General features: G+C 44.0%; 1 protein-coding gene and 1 non-coding gene across 3 annotated transcripts in view; one reads left to right on the forward strand and one right to left on the reverse strand.

The window, feature by feature from the left end:
* Positions 1 to 10,534, reverse strand: part of ABCB11 (ATP binding cassette subfamily B member 11) — a 69,354-nt gene extending 58,820 nt beyond the window's left edge. For both annotated transcript variants that reach the window (XM_048869325.2, XM_048869326.2), the window contains exons 1-4: positions 10,459 to 10,534; positions 8,274 to 8,295; positions 6,235 to 6,283; positions 1,422 to 1,663 (exon numbers count right to left, since the gene is read on the reverse strand). In XM_048869325.2, coding sequence (XP_048725282.1) covers positions 1,422 to 1,663; positions 6,235 to 6,283; positions 8,274 to 8,295; positions 10,459 to 10,534 — 389 coding nt within the window. The remainder of the gene's footprint in view (positions 1 to 1,421; positions 1,664 to 6,234; positions 6,284 to 8,273; positions 8,296 to 10,458) is intronic.
* Positions 10,535 to 23,901: 13,367 nt separating this feature from the next.
* On the forward strand, positions 23,902 to 24,007 carry LOC125645243 (U6 spliceosomal RNA). Its single transcript, XR_007359256.1, has one exon. It is a non-coding gene; the product is annotated as a U6 spliceosomal RNA (small nuclear RNA).
* Positions 24,008 to 24,508: the final 501 nt, after the last annotated feature.

Consider the following 24,508-nt stretch of genomic DNA (forward strand, 5'->3'; position numbering starts at 1 on the left):
GCCATCACCTTCAGTCCCCAACTAAAACCTCTCCAGCGCATCATCAAAGATCTACAACCTAGCCTGAGAAATGATTCCTCGCTTTCACAGATCTTGGGAGACAGACCAGTCCTTGCCTACAGACAGCCCCCCAACCTGAAGCAAGTACTCATCAGCAACCACACACCACACAACAGAACCACTAACCCAGGAACCTATCCTTGCAACAAAGCCCAATGCCAACTCTGTCCACATATTTATTCAAGTGACACCATCATAGGACCTAATCACATTAGTCATGCCATCAGGGGCTCATTCACCTGCACATCTACCAATGTGATATATGCTATCATGTGCCAGCAATGCCCCTTTGTCATGTACATTGGCCAAACTGGACAGCCTCTATGCAAAAGAATAAATGGACACAAATCTGACATCAGGAATCATAACATTCAAAAACTGGTAGGAGAACACTTCAATCTCTCTGGCCACTCAGTAACAGATTTAAAGGTGGCAATTTTGCAACAGAAAAGCTTCAAAAACAGACTCCAAAGAGAAACTGCTGAGCTTGAATTAATATGCAAACTAGATACCATTAACTTGGGTGTGAATAGAGACTGAGAGTGGCTGGGTCATTACACATATTGAATCTATTTCCCCATGTTAAGTATCCTCACACCTTCGTGTCAACTGTCTAAATGGGCCATCATGATTAGCACTACAAAAGTTTTTTTTCTCCTGCTGATAATACCTCATCTTAATTAATTAGCCTCTTACTCCATCTTTTCATGATCTCTGTATGTATGTATATATATATCGTCTTATTATATGGTCCATTCTATGCATCCGATGAAGTGGGCTGTAGCCCACGAAAGCTTATGCTCAGATAAATTTGTTAGTCTCTAAGGTGCCACAAGTACTCCTGTTCTTTGTTCATAAAACATCAGAGGCAGTCAGATGAATCATTTTCAATTCAACAAAAGTTGCCGGGAGCCTTGGTGGCTCAGGGAATTGATACCTGGCTACAGAGCCTTTTCTCTTGAAGTGACTAGTTCAAATCTGTTTAGGTAGGCAGAAAATTACCAAAAGTCTTTCCCTTCTAATGGATGTTTAGTTACCTGTGTGAAATACATTAGGGGTCTCAAATTTGTTCCTGGATGAACCAGGCCACCACTAAACAGCCACCACTAAACAGAATCCTTGCTGGCAGTTCTAGCTGAGAGACCAAGGGGTGAATAGGCATGAGATACCCTCCCATCCCTAGATGTGGTCCCTCCAGGTGAGACTTGAGGCATAGTAGTAGAACAGAAAGAACATGGGCACGTTTCCTACAGATAGAACATTTAGCTTCTTAGATTGAACTGGGCCCTTTTCTCTAGCAAGAAATTCACTTACAGTGTTTAATAAGAAAGAAAAAGAAACAAACTCCAGGGACCACTTACCCACAACTTTTTGATGTATTTGTTTCATTTTGGTGAAGGGAACTGTTGATCCACACTATGGTGCCATTCACACATGCCTTCTCTGGGTTACTAAGCTCTTGCTTCTCAATGTCATATTGAATAAATGTGTCTGTCATCAGACCAAAGACAAGCAACATGCATGGCTGGGCTGCTCCATGAAGAATGGCACAGAAACTACCAAAAACCATCATTAAAATCTCAGATGATGAAGAGAATCGAAACTAAGAGAGGGAAAAAAAGACTGTCCGAGTGATTTTGGTGTTAGCTATGCATTAATTATTCATTAATCATATGTCCCTGATTGACATTTCAGGAGAGTAATTTCAGCAATGTTTACTAGTGAATATTTGATTCACAATGTAGAACCAATCCTACTCTCATTGCATGGGCATGTAATCCCTCTTGATTACAGTGGGAATTATTCATGAATATGGGAGCAGAGTTTGACCCTCTGAGTGAACGTATAATCAGACTTGCAGAGAGAACAAAAAATGAAATCCAAATGATAAAGCATCACTGCAAGGTATCAGTATTCCACACTTTGATTCAAAGGTTGACTGTGAATATGTCCTTGAAATTCACGTTTACTTGTATAGTCTACTTTGCATGTTTTTTTAAAAAAAATTAGGACATTCTACACAACCTGTGAATAAGGTAAATTATTGTGACTTTCTCCTGATGGTTCTGTGGTTATATGGTCGAAATTTGGCTAAATAGACTCAGGTTGGGATGTTGCATAGATACACACTACCAATTAATGTATGTAGAGTGTTATGGTCAGGTACTATTAGAGAAGTGATCTCTCTTTGCTGCAAGGGGGACTGATATTTATAAGTATGCAGTATAAAATATAGGTTTACATATTGGAGAGAGGTGGAGTATAGATACAAGTAATACACAGATGCTGTAATGTGTCAAGGGATAAAAAAAGGTAGAGAAATAGAGCAAACATAGAAGACAGAGACATTGTGATGGTGAAAATTAGGGGAAGATATAAGACAGACTAAAGCCTGGTGTACACAAGAAAATTAAGTTGCCTTAACTACGTTGCTCAGAGGTGTAAAAATCCACACCCCTGAACAGCGTAGTTAAGCTGACCAAACCCCCCCAGTGTAGACAGTGATAGACTGACAGAAGAATTCTTCCATCAACCTACCTACTGCCTCTCGGGTAGGTGGATTACCTACACCAGATGGAGAATCCCTCCCATCGGTGTAGGTAATGTCTACAGCAGGGGTAGGCTACTATGGCCTATGGGCCAGATCCGGCTTGCCAGCATTTTTAAGCCAGCCCTCGAGCTCCTGCTGGGGAGCAGCGTTTAGGGCTTGCCCCGCTCTGGCATTCCAGCCAGGGAGCAGGGTTGGGGGCCACTCCGCGCAGCTCCTGGACGCAGCGGCATGGTCCCCCACTGATTCCTGGGGGGGGGGGGCAGCCAGGGGGCTCCGCTCTGCACGCTGCCCCCATCCCAAGCGCTGCCCCTGGAGCTCCCATTGGCCTGGAACTGCGGACGGGGTTGTAAAAAACAAAAGAAATATTATATTTCAATTCACCTAATCAAGTACTGTAGTGCAATCTCTTCATAATGAAAGTTGAATTTACAAATGTAGAATTATGTAAAAATAATAACTGCATTCAAAAATAAAACAATGTAAAACTTTAGAACCTACAAGTCCACTCAGTCCTACTTCAGCCAATCGCTCAACCAAAGCATAAAGGGGCATATGAATGTTTAGCATATCTGACACATAAATACCTTGCAACGCCGGCTACAAAAGTGCCATGCAAATGCCTGTTCTCACTTTCAGGTGACGTAAATAAGAAGCAGTCAGCAGTATCTCCCTTAAATGTAAACAAACTTGTTTGTCTTAGCAATTGGCTGAACAAGAAGTAGGACTGAGTGGACTTGTAGGCTCTAAAGTTTTACATTGTTTTGTTTTTGAGTGCAGTTATGTAACAAAAAAAATCTACATTTGTAAATTACACTTTCATGATAAAGAGATTGTACTACAGTACTTGTATGAGGTGAATTGAAAAATACTATTTCTTTATCATTTTTACAGTGCAAATATTTGTAATTAAAAAAATAAATAAAGTGAGCACTGTACACTTTGTATTCTGAGTTGTAATAGAAATCGATATATTTGAAAATATAGAAAAACATCCAAAATATTTAATAAATTTCAATTGGTATTCTATTGTTTAACAGTGCGATTAATTTTTTAATTGAGGCTAATTTATTTTAGTTAATTGCGTGAGTTAACTGTGATTAATTGACAGCCCTATTATTTTTGTATTATTTACATTATTTCATGACATGTCAGTATTTATTTTCAATTGTTAGTAATTATTTTATTTTATTTTTAAAATGTTTCAGTTAGTTCTAAATGGTAGCGGACAGGCATTCCATATTCACTGTCAGGGCTGAATCCTGAGCATAAAGTGGTTGGACTTTGTGCAAAATGTCATAATCTTGCAAAGGTTTGCTTTCCTTCAATTGCTCATTCTATTCAAAAGCAGCACTGTGTGCTCTTCAGCTATGTCGCCCGGGAAAATAAAAACACCCCAGCACACCATGCTCTCAGACTGTCCATCAATACACCAAGGAATGCACACCCTGGCTCTATTTGACGCAAACCGCAGGGCCACCCCAGAGACTCGGGAATTCACAGGACTGAGCCAGATCTGGGAACTTCACTACATGATGCCTGGTGCAATACCAGCAACCATGGTTACTGTGCCCGGAGCAACGGTCCTTAGTAGACTATGTGTGTTTGATGATAAGTGACAGCTGCCCTTCATGATTTTTTAAAATAAAATAAAAATAGTAATATATTTCAACTTTTAAGTTATGTCATATTAAGCACTACTACTACTGGCATGTCATGAAATAATAAAAACAGCATAAAAATGTAAAAAACAAAATAAAATTCAAAATGAAATTTAAAAATTCTGAAGCAAAATTTCAAAATAGCTTCCCATTGAAATTGTCATATTTTTCAAAATATTTTGTAAAATAAAAAAAGTATCATACAAATATTTCTGACTTGCTCTAATGACAATGTGCCTAGCAGACAATCATAGAATCATAGAATCATAGAATATAAGGGTTGGAAGGGACCCCAGAAGGTCATCTAGTCCAACCCCCTGCTCGAAGCAGGACCAATTCCCAGTTAAATCATCCCAGCCAGGGCTTTGTCAAGCCTGACCTTAAAAACCTCTAAGGAAGGAGATTCTACCACCTCCCTAGGTAACGCATTCCAGTGTTTCACCACCCTCTTAGTGAAAAAGTTTTTCCTAATATCCAATCTAAACCTCCCCCACTGCAGCTTGAGACCATTACTCCTCGTTCTGTCATCTGATACCATTGAGAACAGTCTAGAGCCATCCTCTTTGGAACCCCCTTTCAGGTAGTTGAAAGCAGCTATCAAATCCCCCCTCATTCTTCTCTTCTGCAGGCTAAACAATCCCAGCTCCCTCAGCCTCTCCTCATAACTCATGTGTTCCAGACCCCTAATCATTTTTGTTGCCCTTCGCTGGACTCTCTCCAATTTATCCACATCCTTCTTGAAGTGTGGGGCCCAAAACTGGACACAGTACTCCAGATGAGGCCTCACCAATGTCGAATAGAGGGGAACGATCACGTCCCTCGATCTGCTCGCTATGCCCCTACTTATACATCCCAAAATGCCATTGGCCTTCTTGGCAACAAGGGCACACTGCTGACTCATATCCAGCTTCTCGTCCACTGTCACCCCTAGGTCCTTTTCCGCAGAACTGCTGCCTAGCCATTCAGTCCCTAGTCTGTAGCTGTGCATTGGGTTCTTCCGTCCTAAGTGCAGGACCCTGCACTTATCCTTATTGAACCTCATCAGATTTCTTTTGGCCCAATCCTCCAATTTGTCTAGGTCCTTCTGTATCCTATCCCTCCCCTCCAGCGTATCTACCACTCCTCCCAGTTTAGTATCATCCGCAAATTTGCTGAGAGTGCAATCCACACCATCCTCCAGATCATTTATGAAGATATTGAACAAAACCGGCCCCAGGACCGACCCTTGGGGCACTCCACTTGATACCGGCTGCCAACTAGACATGGAGCCATTGATAACTACCCGTTGAGCCCGACAATCTAGCCAGCTTTCTACCCACCTTGTAGTGCATTCATCCAGCCCATACTTCCTTAACTTGCTGACAAGAATACTGTGGGAGACCGTGTCAAAAGCTTTGCTAAAGTCAAGAAACAATACATCCACTGCTTTCCCTTCATCCACAGAACCAGTAATCTCATCATAGAAGGCGATTAGATTAGTCAGACATGACCTTCCCTTGGTGAATCCATGCTGGCTGTTCCTGATCACTTTCCTCTCATGCAAGTGCTTCAGGATTGATTCTTTGAGGACCTGCTCCATGATTTTTCCAGGGACTGAAGTGAGGCTGACTGGCCTGTAGTTCCCAGGATCCTCCTTCTTCCCTTTTTTAAAGATTGGCACTACATTAGCCTTTTTCCAGTCATCCGGGACTTCCCCGGGACTTCCCCGGTTCGCCACGAGTTTTCAAAGATAATGGCCAATGGCTCCAATCATGACCCATAGGCAATATACATGTGACATAATGACAAAGGGTGAAATTCTGGCTCTATTGATGCCAGTGACAAAACTCCTATCGAGTTCAGTCAGGTCAAGATTTCACCCTAAAGGTTTAACTGAGTCACAACTACATACTGCAACTAAAGATACATTTCAGTGACCCCACAGTATAATATGTGTACAATATTTAAATCCAACACTTTCGTTACCAGTTGAAAGAAGCCAAGTCGAATTTCATTTTCTTTCTTGTTTGATGACCTTCAAGAAAACAAAATGCAGAATTATAAACCTTCAATTTCCACTATCTCATATATTTTCTCTTGCCTAATGATTGCATTTAGAGCTGACTTTAACTCCCTTGTCCCCTTTTTCTTATTCTCTGGAAAAGGTTCTTCATTTGTATAGAAATACCTATAAGCACTTTTAACATGAGCCTTTTCTTTCACTTGATTCTATCTATGGCATCATTTTTCTTTTGTAGAACACTTTAGCCACACAACTTTTCTTCTAAAATCCTATATGATGTAGTTCTCTCTCAGACTTGTTCTAGGGCATTGATTTGAAGTAGGTTTTTCTGAAAGCTGTAGACATATCACCATTGTAGAATGACTCCAGTTCTAAACCTACTTTAACAGCTTCTTGCTCCTTTCTAGCTCTGCTGATGGAAGGGACTGTTGGCCTGGGTGGATGATATGCAAAAAGGGGGGCTGTGACTCCATCACAAACTCCCCCATGCTCTGATCCTGCAGAATCTCCTCCACCCAGGAGTACCAGGAAGATGGTGCACTGTGCATGAGAGGGGATGGACCAAAGAAGCAGATGCCAATATGCAGCACTCAGATTAGGAACAAAATTCCGTGGTTAAAGAAACATGAAGGCTTACACTGCTGGGGCCACCACTAATCCCACTTCACAGCACTGTTTGTAACACGAATTAGGAGTTCCTTGAGGTCACAGGGAGGAACAACTGATCTGCAAGAAGGCCAGAGATACACAGGATATAGGCCTGTGTTTCCTGTGAATCTCCAGTGTAAGTGTCCTCTCCTGCTCCCATATCCACCAGTTCTGCTAGCACTGCTGACTGGACAGGACCACACCACACCTGCATGCCTGGAGTGGAATCTCTCTCCCTATCCCATTGCACAGGTTTTCTGCTGGAGAGTATTATTTGACCCTCTAGCAATGCCCACATTAGTCTGTTACACACAGCAGTAATTTATGAAGCCTAAAGATCCTATCAAGTCGACAGGAATGGGATCTATGTTATACCAAACATTTTTATGCGGTGAGAGCTGTATGAGTAGTGGATTTGGTTTTGAGTTTACATGACATTTAAAATTTTTATAATACGTAACAAATAAATTACAGCCATATTTATACTGCACATTCTTCAGAGGCCTGAGCCTCTGACGCTACCACTGAATTTCATGTGTGCTAAATAAGATACATATGTGACATGTGTGTGCCATATAGGACCTATGTGCGTTTCAAGAAACCTCTAGTAATTAGGGCAGGGGCAGCTTAAATTTGGGTCTGGTGTCCTGTGAGTTGCTCTGTTACGAGAAAAACAAAATAAAAAATAAAACAATGCTAGTGATTCCCTGCTCCTGAAACAGCCCTTTGTGGCCATGAAGAATGGCTGCAAATTACAGAAGTTCTCAGGGTGTCTAATCTGGTGTAGAGCAACTCCAGAATCAAAGAAAATAGAAGTGTTATGTTCCCCACAAGCACTTGTCAGTCACAGAGAATGATTGGGGTCTCTATGACCTTTCAACCTGTGAATAGCTGGGAATTTATATTTCAATCTCAATTCCTCTCCTGCTGAATGATTTGGACTGAATCTTTTTCACTTCTAGTCTCATATTTCTAAAAGTTATGAAGTTTATGTTGAAACTTCCCCCACAATGTTATTCTCCAAACCACGCTGGGTGGTTGGGGTGCATGTTGTGTGTGTGGTGTGAACAGACACAAAATGAATTTTAAAGGGGTTTGCTGAAGGAGACCCTGATGTTTTGCAGCAACTACTCTGCATCTTCAATGCTTCACTTCACCTCTTCTGTAAAGACTGCTTTAGCCTGCCTCAGCTGAATCGAATAGTGCAGTTTCAGAAAACAAAGTGCATGTCCGCATCTCAAATACCATAAATACCATACATGCATTAATGTCATGTGTTAATAACATTTATTTCACTTGATAGCTCTAGAAACAAATAATGATTGTGTGACCAATGAGCAACTATAGGACTTACTCTGGTTTCTTATGGTTGTTATCTGTTGGGAGAAATAAATACAAACCATAGTTAATCGTTATTGATAAAGTGCAGAGTCTCCAACAGACATGCTCTCGAAATAAACCTTAGGGCCCAAGGTACCCAGCCCGCCCCGGATTCAGGGAGACTCCACTCACCCATACGCCACCTCAGGCACCAGGTACTAATGTTGGTGAAATAATTCATTGTGCATGTAGGTGCTGGAGCTAGGGGTGTGGTAGCAACCCTCTGGCTTGAAGTGGTTTCCATCATATACAGGGTTTACAGTTTGGTTCAATGGCTCTCAGCACCCCCACTATACAAATTGTTCCAGCACCCCTGATTGCGCATAATAAATTAATTGCTAATGTTGTCACTCTCCCCTCGAATAATTAACCACAAATACATGGCTGAATATTATTCACTCAATACTTTATTTGGGGCACATTCCCATCAAGTGGTAAATACTTTGATGGTAAATAGTGTTTGCTACTATCCAGCTGGTTCTGTAAGTCACGGTCCTGATGAGTGGCACGGTCTCGCACAGGGTGCCGGTAACTTGAAAGGGGCTGTAGAGGGGAGGGGCTGTGGCTTTGGCAACAGCCCAGACAGTACACAGAAATGAGTACCTACTCCATCCCCTGACAGGAAGGTTGAGCTGACACACAGGTATTCACTCCTGGGAAGCCCCTGGAGGAACTGTGACTTAGCGAGGCAGAATTCCATCTGGGGACTCCGGCCTCAGTACAACACCTCAGCCTCCATAGCAACTCAGGCCGTGGCCTAACAGCCATGATCTGACCCTTCACATCAAGAGACGCTGTCAAGGATGATAGCCCTAAAATATATCTCAACAGTGGTCCTGCTGGGGAGGCCTTACCATGAAGGATCAGTGCTTCAAATGTTTATCACAAGTCACTTTGCGTGACACAGCAGGAAGCGCTCGCTCTCGGCAGCAACACCACCGGGAGCTCAGAGTTGTCTTGAATAGTCATTGGGCACATTCCTGAAGAGTCAGTGCAATTTTCTAGAGTTTTCCAGTGCACTGGCAACCCACTGCCCATTTTTAGGTCCTAACATGGACTGGAATCATGTTTTAGTTTTCAACCAATTCTTGCTGCAGCTTGAATAGAAAATCCCCATCCTCTTACTTTCTCTACCATTCAGCAACACAGCACTTAGCATGGACACTTTCATGCCTATTTGCTCTGCATGGTCACTGCAAAGCTGTGTACCACAATTCAAAGGGTGCAAAGAATTTCCTGCACTTGGGGACTCTGTGGCCTGCTCATCCCACACTTCCCAATGAAAGCACAGTATTTCCACTGCATCTTGGGCCTTGCATATGGGCATGGCAGATGTAATGGAGTGTGGGCTTTGTGCTTAAATCCAGAGGTCATGTATGGACATATATTTCCTTATGATGTGCTCTCGCTTTTGCTTGTTGCACCTGTAGTTACTATTTTACCGTGTTAACTTGCTTCCATGTGCAATTTCAATTAAATATAAATATATTGTGTCCCTTTAATTTTCCACCTGCTTTTCCGAAACATATAAGACAGGGTCAATACATTCAGCAGCTTCTCTTCATTTTTCTCCTCCTCATCTTCACCTAACACCCCAAGCCTCCTGCCACCACCTCCTGTTTAATTTGAACAGAGATGCTTGGTGTTTAACAAGTACCTTTAAAAAAAAAGAAGCTTGAAGAGGAGAAACAAAGCAAGAGTGGAAGGAGGAGAGAAAGGAGGCTTTGGAGATGGGTGAGGAAAGCAAGACCTGTTCACACATTTAAAAGAAATTCTAAATATAATAAATCAACCCTAGAAACCTGCAGGGCACAGGTGTTTTCAGCTTTTATTGTGAGTTCTAAAATTTAAAGAGGAATGCCAGAGTCATCCCTGCTGAAAGGCCATTGAAGTCAATGGAATTATTCAGATACCATGGTGATGAGCATGGTATAAAAATCTAGATAGATTAGTTACATTTGGTAGACAGATGATGGGGACATATAGACAGATACAAGAGATCATTCACTTACATGGATTGTTGCTTTAGGCTTGTAAACAAAAGTTGTTTTGAATAAAACATGCCCATAATTATGTGAACTGCAATATCTAGTATGGCATGTGTTTTCAACAGGCTATTAAAATTAAAGTAGAAGCTGATTAAAGAGTAAATGTCTTACGTGATCCATCTGAGTCATAAATGTAGTTATCCTCTTCAAATCTCCTAATACTCCGCAGAACAACAGGATTGGACATGATGATTTGCTCCTTTAATCAGAAACCCTAAAAAGGCAAAAAGTATCACCATAGTAATGCCTTTTAAAATGATAAGACAACATTGTACGGGCCATATTCTGATCTCAGTTACATCCGTGTTATTCCAGTGTAACTCCGCTAAGCACATTGGATTTACACCAGTGTAACTGAGAACAGAATACAGTCCTACAAATCTAGTGACACTACAGATAGTGAAGATAGCTGAAACAAAAGCACATTTAACTATCAGTGACTAAAATGTTAGTCTTTCAAAAGGCGTGAAATATTGCAATACTTGCTGAGCGTGGCTCAGACGCTACGCAGCAAGGGTTTCCCCAACTTGATTATAGCTAGCCTGGTTGTAGCACAGTTAGCCTATACAATACAAGCAGGGATTTCTCTTTAACAGTCATGCTAGCAGAAACAATGCTTCAGGCTAAGTTACACCTCACAGGTAGTTTATTGCATCAGGTTTTAACATGGTTAAACCCTGAATGGGTTTTGAAGGGTCCTCAGTCTGCCTCATCATCTTATTGGGATTAGTAAACCAATGGCTGGATACAGCAGGAAAGGTAGCATCCAGGACATATTACATGGCCTGGAAACCACTGGAAAAACACAGGGAGTCCTCCCAGCCTGTCCCTGGAGTCCTCCACTGCTGGTTCGTTCTCTTAGGCCTCACCCCTTCAAGAATGGCAGCACACCTCTCCCAAGCTGCGCAGCACCATTGGCTGGTCCTGCACTTGTCTATTCTCTCTCTTTTTCTGAATCCTCCCACACCATCTTGTGCACAGGGCATCTACCCGTTTCTGCCATTTATTTCGGTCTTATGCTGGTCTGTTCAGGCTTCTGAGTGTCATGTTGATGGCTATGGCTTCCTTCTCTATTGTTCTGTGTATATAGGTTGCCCTCTTACCACTTGCTTATGTGTTCACATGTCTTAGTATTAAAAGGTTTTTGCTTCACACTTCTCCTTTCCACTATGGCTGTTTATCTGCCTAATGCACTGTATGAAATCCATGGAGTGGCAGTTACACAAAAGCAGAAGGAGCTGTGATGCAATTTCTCTCTTAAATTACAGCAAGATGCAAGAAATATAAGGATACCACCCCCCACCCCCGTCAAATCAAGAGTGAGGGATAAATAGGAGATTGATTAATAGATAATTATGTTGAAGTCACTTCCTGTATAAATCCTGCCACTTCCTGTCCAGTCCCTTCCTTTCATTCCCGCCTTTCAGAACCATTCACTCCCATCCTGACTCTTCACCTTCCTCCTACTGGGCTTTCCTTTTGGCCTCTCCTCCTCTGAACCTTGCCCATATCCCATTTTTGGTACTTGTATCCACCTTTCTTAAGTAGAAGAATAGCCAGTGGGATTTTGATGTGTGGAATGGAACTGTTAATCCACTAGCCAATAAACAGTGATACTCCTAGAAACAAAGTGTTGCATCCAACAATCAAGAGAAAAACTAAAATGGGGGGAGGGGAGAAGGAGAATTTGGTGCATAATTGTTTAAAATATGTTTAAGGGATAAAATTAACATTTGTGGGGAAAAGAGATCTGCTAGAATCAAAAATTAATGAAAACACCACAAAAGGCTTATATGTTTTCTTCCTCTAGAATGATTAAAGAGAAGATTTCAAACACTCTAGGGCCCAGATTCTCACCTGGGGTAAATATGTAACGCTCCAGTGAAGTTAAAGGAACTGCATCCATTTATACCCCAAAGAACTTAACTCTGTGTATTTAAAATAACCCCTGATAATAAGGTGTGTTGTGAAGAAAACTCTTCTTTTACACACACTTCACAACTGTAATTTTTAGTCCCCCTGCAGACATGGTAGCTGGGTTAAACAAGGCTGCAGGAGCCAGACACTATGCCTGATTTCAAAGCCACAAGTGAAAACAAAAAATGCTTGTAATGTCACAAGTCTATCCTCCTTTTGTAGACTGTGTATGATACACCTTTAGGATAATAAGAGCAGAAAATCACGTATAAAGACTATTTTCTAAAAGGCAAATATAATTCAGAATCCCCCCTTTTCAGAGGGCAGCCAAGGTTTGTGGTGTCAGACGTTGGGTGGGGAAGCAGGTACTTAAGCTTTGTTGCACCTGATTTTAGATTAAAATCACAAGAAGAAAAACTGCTGCCTGTAACAGGACAAATTTACAGGCCAACAGGAAAAAATTACTGCCCTGCTGGAAAATGAAAAGTCATCTTAGTTTAAAATGGTCACAAGCTATATATGCAGAAAAAAAGGGGGACAGTATTCTTGGAAGCTTTTGAGAAAACATGTAAAGCCAGGATTTGTCCAACTAAAGGACATGTCACGGGGTTGGGAATTTGCTGTATACAAATTCACCCTCCCCTACATGGGGCCTGATTCAAAGCTTATTGAAGCCACTGGGAGTCTTTCCATTAGTTTCAGATCAGGTGCATGGAAAGAAAATTTTGCAAAAGCCCAGTATTCACATGAGAATATCTAATTTATTTTTAAATCTATAAAAACATACATGCAATCCTCCCTTCCCCCCTTAAAAAAGAAAACAACTAAGCACAAATTCCTAGCAGTTTAAAATCATTTTGTAGAGCACAACTCACCCACTCCCACAGTGAAAATACACAACAGTTCCTCCGCTAGCAGTTGTGGTGGCTAACTAATGAGTTTAAAACTCTTAAAACAAGAGGCCAGCAGAAAGCAGTTTTTCAGACTGTCCCAAAATCCAAAGAAAAGTACGTTCAGAAAAAGTGAGAAGTTGGGAATGGGCGACAGGGGATGGGTCACTTGATGATGACCTGTTCTGTTCATTCCCTCTGAAGCACCTCAAGCCACTGTCGGAAGACACGATAGTGGGCTAGATGGACCTTCAGTCTGACCCAGTATGGCCATTCTTATATTCTCTAAACTCCTCAGGGCAGCTGTGTCACTGATCACAGGCTACAGCTATGCTTTGTAACAAAAGCATCTGTTCTAAATTAGTCTGTATCAAACACATATGAAAGGTGTTGATTGGCTTCTGGGGTGGGAGCAAGGCTACGCAGAGAGTACAGACCCTCCTCCATTTATGCAAAGTCCCGATAAACTTGACAGGATTCCTAGAGACATGGGGAAAAGCCAATACAAATAAGCAAACAACCTAAGGTTTGCCTAATTTTCCAACTCTCCCATGCATGTCGGATACACACATGCAAACACACACAAAAGCGGGAGAAATGTATAAGGCCGTAAAGTTTTGTTAATTAGTATAATTTTATCAAAGTTATTAATTCACTGGGTTAAATTAGCCAAAACATTGGTTGCTGTATTAACAACATCTGTAAGAGACAACTTGCAAACTCATTTGACTTATTCTATGAAAAGAAGGTGGTCACTTCTGACAATTCTACTAGGAATTATGCCACTGGAGACCATTGTTTGCATATAAAACATCTACTTCTCTTGCTGTAAGGATAGATAGTATCATTAATGCCCTGACCTGTGGGTCTTAGAAACTGCCTGTATTATCATGTAGGTTTCACAGGGAGTATGGGTATGTCTACACTACGGAATAAGGTCGAATTTATAGAAGTCGGCTTTTTAGAAATCGGTTTTATATATTCGAGTGTGTGTGTCCCCACAGAAAATGCTCTAAATGCATTAAGTGCATTAACTCGGCGGAGCGCTTCCACAGTACCGAGGCTAGAGTCGACTTCCGGAGCGTTGCACTGGGGGTAGCTATCCCACAGTTCCCGCAGTCTCCGCTGCCCATTGGAATTCTGGGTTGAGATCCCAATGCCTGATGGGGCTAAAACATTGTCGCGGGTGGTTCTGGGTACATATCGTCAGGCCCCCCGTTCCCTCCCTACCTCCGTGAAAGCAAGGGCAGACAATCATTTCGCGCCTTTTGTCCTGAGTTACCTGTGCAGACGCCATACCACTGCAAGCATGGAGCCCACTCAGGTAACCGTCACCCTATGTCTCCTGGGTGCTGGCAGACGTGGTACGGCATTGCTACACAGTAGCAGCAACCCCTCGCCTTGTGGCAGCAGACGGTACAGTACGACTGGTAGCCGTCATCGTCATGTCCGAGGTGCTCCTGGCCACGTCGGCTGGGAGCGCCTGAGCAGACATGGGCTCAGGGACTAAATTTGGAGTGACTTGACCAGGTCATTCTCTTCAGTCCTGCAGTCAGTCCTATTGAACCGTCTTATGGTGAGCGGGCAGGCGATATGGACTGCTAGCAGTCGTACTGTACCATCTTCTGCCAGGCAGGCAAGAGATGAGGATTGCTAGTAGTCGTACTGTACCATCTTCTGCCGAGCAGCCATGAGATGTGGATGGCATGCAGTCCTTCTGCACCGTATGCTGCCAGCCAAAGATGTAAAAGATAGATGGAGTGGGTCAAAACAAGAAATAGACCAGATTTGTTTTGTACTCATTTGCCTCCTCCCCTGTCTAGGGGACTCATTCCTCTAGGTCACACTGCAGTCACTCACAGAGAAGGTGCAGCGAGGTAAATCTAGCCATGTATCAATCAGAGGCCAGGCTAACCTCCTTGTTCCAATAAGAACGATAACTTAGGTGCACCATTTCTTATTGGAACCCTCCGTGAAGTCCTGCCTGAAATACTCCTTGATGTACAGGCACCCCCTTTGTTGATTTTAGCTCCCTGAAGCCAACCCTGTAAGCCGTGTCGTCAGTCGCCCCTCCCTCCGTCAGAGCAACTGCAGACAATCGTTCCGCGCCTTTTTTCTGTGCGGACGCCATACCAAGGCAAGCATGGAGGCCGCTCAGCTCACTTTGGCAATTAGGAGCACATTAAACACCACACGCATTATCCAGCAGTATATGCAGCACCAGAACCTGGCAAAGCGATACCGGGCGAGGAGGCGACGTCAGCGCAGTCACGTGAGTGATCAGGACATGGACACAGATTTCTCTGAAAGCATGGGCCCTGCCAATGCATGCATCATGGTGCTAATGGGGCAGGTTCATGCTGTGGAACGCTGATTCTGAGCTCGGGAAACAAGCACAGACTGGTGGGACCGCATAGTGTTGCAGGTCTGGGACGATTCCCAGTGGCTGCGAAACTTTCGCATGCGTAAGGGCACTTTCATGGAACTTTGTGACGTGCTTTCCCCTGCCCTGAAGCGCATGAATACCAAGATGAGAGCAGCCCTCACAGTTGAGAAGCGAGTGGCGATAGCCCTGTGGAAGCTTGCAACGCCAGACAGCTACCGGTCAGTTGGGAATCAATTTGGAGTGGGCAAATCTACTGTGGGGGCTGCTGTGATGCAAGTAGCCCACGCAATCAAAGATCTGCTGATATCAAGGGTAGTGACCCTGGGAAATGTGCAGGTCATAGTGGATGGCTTTGCTGCAATGGGATTCCCTAACTGTGGTGGGCTATAGACGGAACCCATATCCCTATCTTGGCACCAGAGCACCAAGCCGCCGAGTACATAAACCGCAAGGGGTACTTTTCGATAGTGCTGCAAGCTCTGGTGGATCACAAGGGACGTTTCAGTAACATCAACGTGGGATGGCCGGGAAAGGTGCATGATGCTCGCATCTTCAGGAACTCTGGTCTGTTTCAAAAGCTGCAGGAAGGGACTTTATTCCCAGACCAGAAAATAACGGTTGGGGATGTTGAAATGCCTATATGTATCCTTGGGGACCCAGCCTACCCCTTAATGCCATGGCTCATGAAGCCGTACACAGCGATCAGATCCCGTACCGGCAACGTCGATTTAAGCGCTAATCCACTTGTCAGGGGTGGAGTAAGGAAATCGATTTTAAGAGCCCTTTAAGTCGAAATAAAGGGCTTCATTGTGTGGACCGGTGCAGGTTTACATCGATTTAACGCTGCTAAATTCGACCTAAAGTCCTAGCCCTGGTCTACTCCAGCATGGACCGAACGGGAGGTACGGGATCTGATCGCTGTTTGGGGAGAGGAATCCGTGCTATCAGAATTCCGTTCCAGTTTTCGAAATTCCAAAACCTTTGTGAAAATCTCCCAGGGCATGAAGGACAGAGGCCATAACAGGGACCCGAAGCAGTGCCGCGTGAAACTGAAGGAGCTGAGGCAAGCCTACCAGAAAACCAGAGAGGCGAACAGCCGCTCTGGGTCAGAGCCCCAAACATGCCGCTTCTATGATGAGCTGCATGCCATTTTAGGGGGTTCAGCCACCACTACCCCAGCCGTGTTGTTTGACTCCTTCAATGGAGATGGAGTCAATACAGAAGCAGGTTTTGGGGACGAAGAAGATGAGGAGGAGGAGGAGGTTGTAGATAGCTCACAGCAAGCAAGCGGAGAAACCGGTTTTCCCGACAGCCAGGAACTGTTTCTCACCCTAGACCTGGAGCCAGTACCCCCCGAACCCTCCCAAGGCTGCCTCCTGGACCCAGCAGGCGGAGAAGGGACCTCTGGTGAGTGTACCTTTTAAAATACTATACATGGTTTAAAAGCAAGCATGTGAAAGGATTACTTTGCCCTGGCATTTGCGGTTCTCCTAGATGTAGTCCTAAAGCCTTTGCAAAAGGTTTCTGGGGAGGGCAGCCTTATTGCGTCCTTCATGGTAGGACACTTTACCACTCTAGGCCAGTAACACGTACTCGGGAATCATTGTAGAACAAAGCATTGCAGTGTATGTTTGCTGGCTTTCAAACAACATCCGTTCTTTATCTCTCTGTGTTATCCTCAGGAGAGTGAGATATAATTCATGGTCACCTGGTTGAAATAGAGTGCTTTTCTTCAGGGGACACTCAGAGGAGCCCATTCCTGCTGGGCTGTTTGCCTGTGGCTAAACAGAAATGTTCCCCGCTGTTAGCCACAGGGAGGGGGGAAGGTTGAGGGGGTAGTCACGCGGTGGGAGGAGGCAAAATGCGACCTTGTAACGAAAGCACATGTGCTATGTATGTAATGTTAACAGCAAGGTTTACCCTGAAAGAGTGTAGCCACTGTTTTATAAAATGTGTCTTTTTAAATACCGCTATCCCTTTTTTTTTCTCCACCAGCTGCATGTGTTTCAATGATCACAGGAACTTCTCCTTCCCAGAGGCTAGTGAAGCTTAGAAAGAAAAAAAAACGCACTCGCGATGAAATGTTCTCCGAGCTCATGCTGTCTTCCCACACTGACAGAGCACAGACGAATGCGTGGAGGCAAATAACGTCAGAGTGCAGGAAAGCACAAAATGACCGGGAGGAGAGGTGGCGGGCTGAAGAGAGTAAGTGGCGGGCTGAAGAGAGTAAGTGGCGGGCTGAAGACAGGGCTGAAGCTCAAAGGTGGCGGCAGCGTGATGAGAGGAGGCAGGATTCAATGCTGAGGCTGCTGCAGGACCAAACCAGTATGCTCCAGTGTATGGTTGAGCTGCAGCAAAGGCAGCTGGAGCACAGACTGCCACTGCAGCCCCTCTGTAACCAACTGCCCTCCTCCCCAAGTTCCATAGCCTCCACACCCAGACGCCCAAGAACGCGGTGGGGGGGCCTCCGCCCAACCAGCCACTCCACCACAGAGGATTGCCCAAAAAAAAGAAGGCTGTCATTCAATAAATTTTAAAGTTGTAAACTTTTAAAGTGCTGTGCTTAAAGTGCTGTGTGGCATTTTCCTTCCCTCCTCCACCACCCCTCCTGGGCTACCTTGGTAGTCATCCCCCTATTTGTGTGATGAATGAATAAAGAATGCATGAATGTGAAGCAACAATTACTTTATTGCCTCTGCAAGCGGTGATTGAAGGGAGGAGGGGCGGGTGGTTAGCTTACAGGGAAGTAGAGTGAACCAAGGGGCGGGGGGGTTCATCAAGGAGAAACAAACAGAACTTTCACACCGTAGCCTGGCCAGTCATGAAACTGGTTTTCAAAGCTTCTCTGATGCGTACCGCGCCCTCCTGTGCTCTTCTAACCGCCCTGGTGTCTGGCTGCGCGTAACCAGCAGCCAGGCGATTTGCCTCAACCTCCCACCCCGCCATAAACGTCTCCCCCTTACTCTCACAGATATTGTGGAGCACACAGCAAGCAGTAATAACAGCGGGAATATTGGTTTCGCTGAGGTCTAAGCGAGTCAGTAAACTGCGCCAGCACGCCTTTAAACGTCCAAATGCACATTCTACCACCATTCTGCACTTGCTCAGCCTGTAGTTGAACAGCTCCTGACTACTGTCCAGGCTGCCTGTGTATGGCTTCATGAGCCATGGCATTAAGGGGTAGGCTGGGTCCCCAAGGATACATATAGGCATTTCAACATCCCCAACCGTTATTTTCTGGTCTGGGAATAAAGTCCCTTCCTGCAGCTTTTGAAACAGACCAGAGTTCCTGAAGATGCGAGCATCATGCACCTTTCCCGGCCATCCCACGTTGATGTTGGTGAAACGTCCCTTGTGGTCCACCAGAGCTTGCAGCACTATCGAAAAGTACCCCTTGCGGTTTATGTACTCGGCGGCTTGGTGCTCTGGTGCCAAGATAGGGATATGGGTTCCGTCTATAGCCCCACCACAGTTAGGGAATCCCATTGCAGCAAAGCCATCCACTATGACCTGCACATTTCCCAGGGTCACTACCCTTGATATCAGCAGATCTTTGATTGCGTGGGCTACTTGCATCACAGCAGCCCCCACAGTAGATTTGCCCACTCCAAATTGATTCCCAACTGACCGGTAGCTGTCTGGCGTTGCAAGCTTCCACAGGGCTATCGCCACTCGCTTCTCAACTGTGAGGGCTGCTCTCATCTTGGTATTCATGCGCCTCAGGGCAGGGGAAAGCAAGTCACAAAGTTCCATGAAAGTGCCCTTACGCATGCGAAAGTTTCGCAGCCACTGGGAATCGTCCCAGACCTGCAACACTATGCGGTCCCACCAGTCTGTGCTTGTTTCCCAAGCCCAGAATCGGCGTTCCACAGCATGAACCTGCCCCATTAGCACCATGATGCATGCATTGGCAGGGCCCATGCTTTCAGAGAAATCTGTGTCCATGTCCTGATCACTCACGTGACCGCGCTGACGTCGCCTCCTCGCCCGGTATCGCTTTGCCAGGTTCTGGTGCTGCATATACTGCTGGATAATGCGTGTGGTGTTTAATGTGCTCCTAATTGCCAAAGTGAGCTGAGCGGCCTCCATGCTTGCCTTGGTATGGCGTCCGCACAGAAAAAAGGCGCAGAACGATTGTCTGCAGTTGCTTTGACGGAGGGAGGGGCGACTGACGACACGGCTTACAGGGTTGGCTTCAAGGAGCTAAAATCAACAAAGGGGGTGCCTGTACATCAAGGAGTATTTCAGGCAGGACTTCACGGAGGGTTCCAATAAGAAATGGTGCACCTAAGTTATTGTCCTTATTGGAACAAGAAGGTTAGCCTGGCCTCTGATTGATACATGGCTAGATTTACCTCGCTGTACCTTCTCTGTGAGTGACTGCAGTGTGATCTAGAAGAATGAGTCCCCTAGACAGGGGAGGGGGGGAAGCAAATGAGTACAAAACAAATCTGGTCTATTTCTTGTTTTGACCCACTCCATCTATCTTTTACATCTTTGGCTGGCAGCAGACAGTGCAGAAGGACTGTATGCCATCCACATCTCATGGCTGCTCGGCAGAAGATGGTACAGTACGACTGCTAGCAGTCCGTATCGCCTGCCTGCTCACCATAAGACGGTTCAATAGGACTTACTGCAGGCAGGACTAAAGAGAATGACCTGGTCAAGTCACTCCAAATTTAGTCCCTGCACCCATGTCTGCCCAGGCGCTCCCAGCCGACGTGGCCAGGAGCACCTCGGACATGACGATGACGGCTACCAGTTGTACTGTACCGTCTGCTGCCACAAGGCAAGGGGTTGCTGCTACTGTGTAGCAATGCCGTACCACGTCTGCCAGCACCCAGGAGACATAGGGTGACGGTTACCTGAGCGGGCTCCATGCTTGCAGTGGTATGGCGTCTGCACAGGTAACTCAGGAAAAAAGGCGCGAAATGATTGTCTGCCCTTGCTTTCACGGAGGGAGGGAGGGAACGGGGGCCTGACGATATGTACCCAGAACCACCCGCGACAATGTTTTAGCCCCATCAGGCATTGGGATCTCAACCCAGAATTCCAATGGGCAGCGGAGATTGCGGGAACTGTGGGATAGCTACCCACAGTGCAACGCTCCGGAAGTCGACTCTAGCCTCGGTACTGTGGAAGCGCTCCGCCGAGTTAATGCACTTAATGCATTTAGAGCATTTTCTGTGGGGACACACACACTCGAATATATAAAACCGATTTCTAAAAAAACGACTTCTATAAATTCGACCTTATTCCGTAGTGTAGACATACCCCTAGTGTAGACCAGGGCTAAGTCTACTACCAACAACTACTTCCTTTGTTTACAGTATGGCAAACAGACTTTGTTCAGACAATGACAATCTATCAGCCTTGTTAGGGTTAGGGTATTAAACTACAAAGAGCAGATATGTTTATTCATTATGATTATTATTTGTAAAGGGTTAGATGTTTCAGATGGGTATAACCAAAATAAATCCTTTGTTTATTAAGTTAAACACATTAAATGGACTAGTTCCTTGGCCTCAGCTCTAATTGCTGTGTATTGTCACTGTGTTTACAGAACAGTAACTGACTGTACAAAGAAGTTTGTTGACTACCCAGTGTTTCCAAAGGCAAACTCGATAATGTTTCTGTAACCTTTACATTCACACAAGTATAATTATAAATGGAACTGCAAAACCGGATTGTGAAAATATATGTTCTGCTATGTAATGATGACTTCATTCCCAAGTTGATTTCCTGCACTGTGTGAGCAAATTCTGCAGAAATGCTCGTACCCTCAATTCTTAAATATTTGAAAACTCACCCGGAAACTGCATTGCGCCAACAAATATGAGACTTTTTAAAATATAAAGCTAAGGGGCTCGATTCACTGGTACATTCCGGCTTCTTTCAACAGTTCTGTGAATGCAAAGCAGCCATGAGCCTGATTTAACTGGATCGGTGGAAAGCAGCCAAAGCAAATGAGTAAATCTGGCCCTATGATGAAAATCTATATGATGAAGCATTTCCACCTCAGAAACATAATGTCATAGCCTCCAGTGAGGGAGCCCGTTCTGAGTTAGGCAAAACTCCCTCTCTGTCTCTTTCTCTCTCTGCAACCGTAGTGTTTAACTCTGTAAAATCATTTGAGATGGACCCTGATTCTGTGAACACTTGCTACTGAGCCTGCTGCTTACTGTTGTGTGGCAAGTTCCATTGAAGTGCTTGCCAAAATGTTGCATTGTATTGCATTTCCTATGTCAAATAGTGGTCAGCTAAAGATCATTGTGTTAGAATACATGAGATCACAATCATTACATTGTTTTGTGTAAAAGATCTGGTACCTTTCTAAAACAAAGAGCCTGCTTGCTCTGATGCTCACATGCCATCCCAGGTCACTACACTGTGAGCAATGTATGGTTAGTACTTTTATTAGGAAGGGCTTTGTTCTTTAAAACTTTCTGTAGCTGGCTTCCTGCCAGTCAGATTCAGGGCATGCTCCCTCATGTCCTCTGACAAACACCTGCTGACATCATGAATTGCCCCCGTTCTAGATGGCAATCAGAGAGGTGTGGCTTCACCCTGTAGAGGTATAAGCAAGAGTTCTGTAGTGTCAGTGACCTCAGAATCTTGAACCCATGGATTGAGATTAGATTCAGCCAGTTGATACAAATCCAACTACAGATCATCCTACACAGCTGAAACCTCCCAAACCCAGAATTCTGATGCATAAAGCTTACAGAAGGTTGCTTTAAATTATAAAAAAAAAATTCAACAGGTAAAGCTGAAATGTCATTTTTCTCTCTTGCTACTGGCTTTGGGCAAAGAGTCTCATTGGAGTTTTTGTTAGAACCAGACTTTGTGAAATGATCTGACTTTTCCTGTAACATTGTGAATGATCATAATAAAGAAGGAACCGATTGTTTTAAATAAGCATTTTTACCTTTCTGAAGCTCCTCAAAATACATACTCCTCAGCAAGCATCATTCTGCTGATTACCAGAGACAGATTAATACACCAGACTAACAGGCTGGGCAAGTGCTAGAACAGACTGTCCTTTTAGGGTTGGCTGTCTAGCTTAGGGTGACCAGATGTCCCGATTTTATAGGGACAGTCCCGATTTTTGGGTCTTTTTCTTATATAGGCTCCTATTACTCCCCACTCCATGTCCCTATTTTTCAAATTTGCTGCCTGGTCACCCTAGTCTATCTACAGAACATTTGTAGCACTTTGCAGACTAGAGAAGTTGATATATGGTTTAGGACAGAATTAGATAATAGAAGATATCTGATCATCATATTTCTCCCCACCATGTGCAGAAACAACTAATGGCACAAGATGTATCAGTTATGGCATTAAAGTGAAATGACATTTTGCCGTAGCCAAACAGTCTATAAATATTAAACTTCTGATAAGCCAAAATCTCTAAGGAAATAAAAAGGAAAATGAATCCAGGGTCATTAAAAACAAATTGTCACATTAAAATAACAAATGAAAATATGTTCTATACGAAGGAACTTTAGGTTCAAAGTCCAATCTTTCCACTGATTTCAGTAGTTTTGGATCAGGCCCTTTGTCTAGAAATTAGAAATAAGCCCTGAAAATAGGCATTGAAAAAAATGTCATAGATATCATTCTTTGCTCTTTGCATATGTGAGCCTAGATTGCTCTGAAAGATTAAAAGTAGTGTGCATGCCAAATAGTGCCTCAACTTCTTGAGTAGTCCCATTGACACCAATATACTCAGATACTATTCATTGGATACTATTCATCAAAGTATTTTGGGGCAAAAATACAAGTCACTTTTAAAATCAGTAAATTTTAGATTATTACTTTCAAATATTCAAAATATGACAGATTTGTTGCTCACCATAGATGTAAGAAAGAACCATAGAAGAAACCGCAAGGATCCAGTTCAGTGCAGTTAGCCAAAGATGTGTACACCCATTTCCAACCACAGTCTGAATCATTCTAACCCATTAACGGGGTCTGAAGCTTTTTAAGTGGGCATTGACTATTTGCACCTTGTGTCAGTAACCTTGCAGTCACCATGCTACAGTTCATTGACATAAAATGGAGAGTTTAAACTTGACTAAAGTGATCACAGCACACAAAGTCAGGGCACTTGGGCAGCAGTCAGCTCTCCTGTGGTTAAAACATACACCTCTTGAAATTATAGGAAGACAATATTATAGCATTACTCGGCAAGCAATGCTGTGGGTCAGAGTAGGTTAGTATCCCCATTGTAAACACCAACCTCAGCCTTAATAATTGGTTCTGTAAAAAAAATTGCTGAGTAATAGACATACTGGTTCAGAGGTTAAGTTTAGAGAGAATAAACATTTGGTCCTTACCCAAAAGCTTGCTTTTCTGCCCATACCCAGGCCTGAGCACATATACTAAAATTGGAACGATACAGAGAAGATTAGCATGGCCCCTGCGCAAGGATGACACGCAAATTCGTGAAGCATTCCCAGGCCTGATCTCTGTTCCCTCCTCTCTGACATGGGCTCAAACCCTTTGTCATCACGGCTAATAGGTTGAGTTTTCTACAGCTAGATAACTAACACGTGACAGTAAAATCATAGTGGAGCCAAGCGCCCTGTAGTTCTTATCACGAGGCAGTGAGGCGAGGTCAGTGCTGTATCCCCCATCGGTCGTTGATCTTGCCTTGTTCACCTTATGGTAAAACTATGGTGGCTCATCTCCGCTAGATCTTTACAGCGAGACAGGCATTATTCAGCCTCAGTAAAACACACCTTTTTTAACAGTAAAGTCAAAGCTTAAGTAGCTAGCCAGCCAATTAGCCTCACTACAACCCGCCCCTCCTGCTGTGACCTTGCTTAGAAAGGCTCAGCAGGCCTTTGTCCTCTTGGTGACCCCCAGCCCCCTCAGCTTTCAAACACTTCTTCACAGGGCCTCATCGTGAAAGAGTCGCTAAGTCACGTTTTGATTTACATCCTTTATTTGTTCTGCTTATTTA

The sequence above is a fragment of the Caretta caretta genome, chromosome 11, assembly GCF_965140235.1.
Source record: "Caretta caretta isolate rCarCar2 chromosome 11, rCarCar1.hap1, whole genome shotgun sequence".
Classification (NCBI taxonomy): Eukaryota; Metazoa; Chordata; order Testudines; family Cheloniidae; genus Caretta; species Caretta caretta.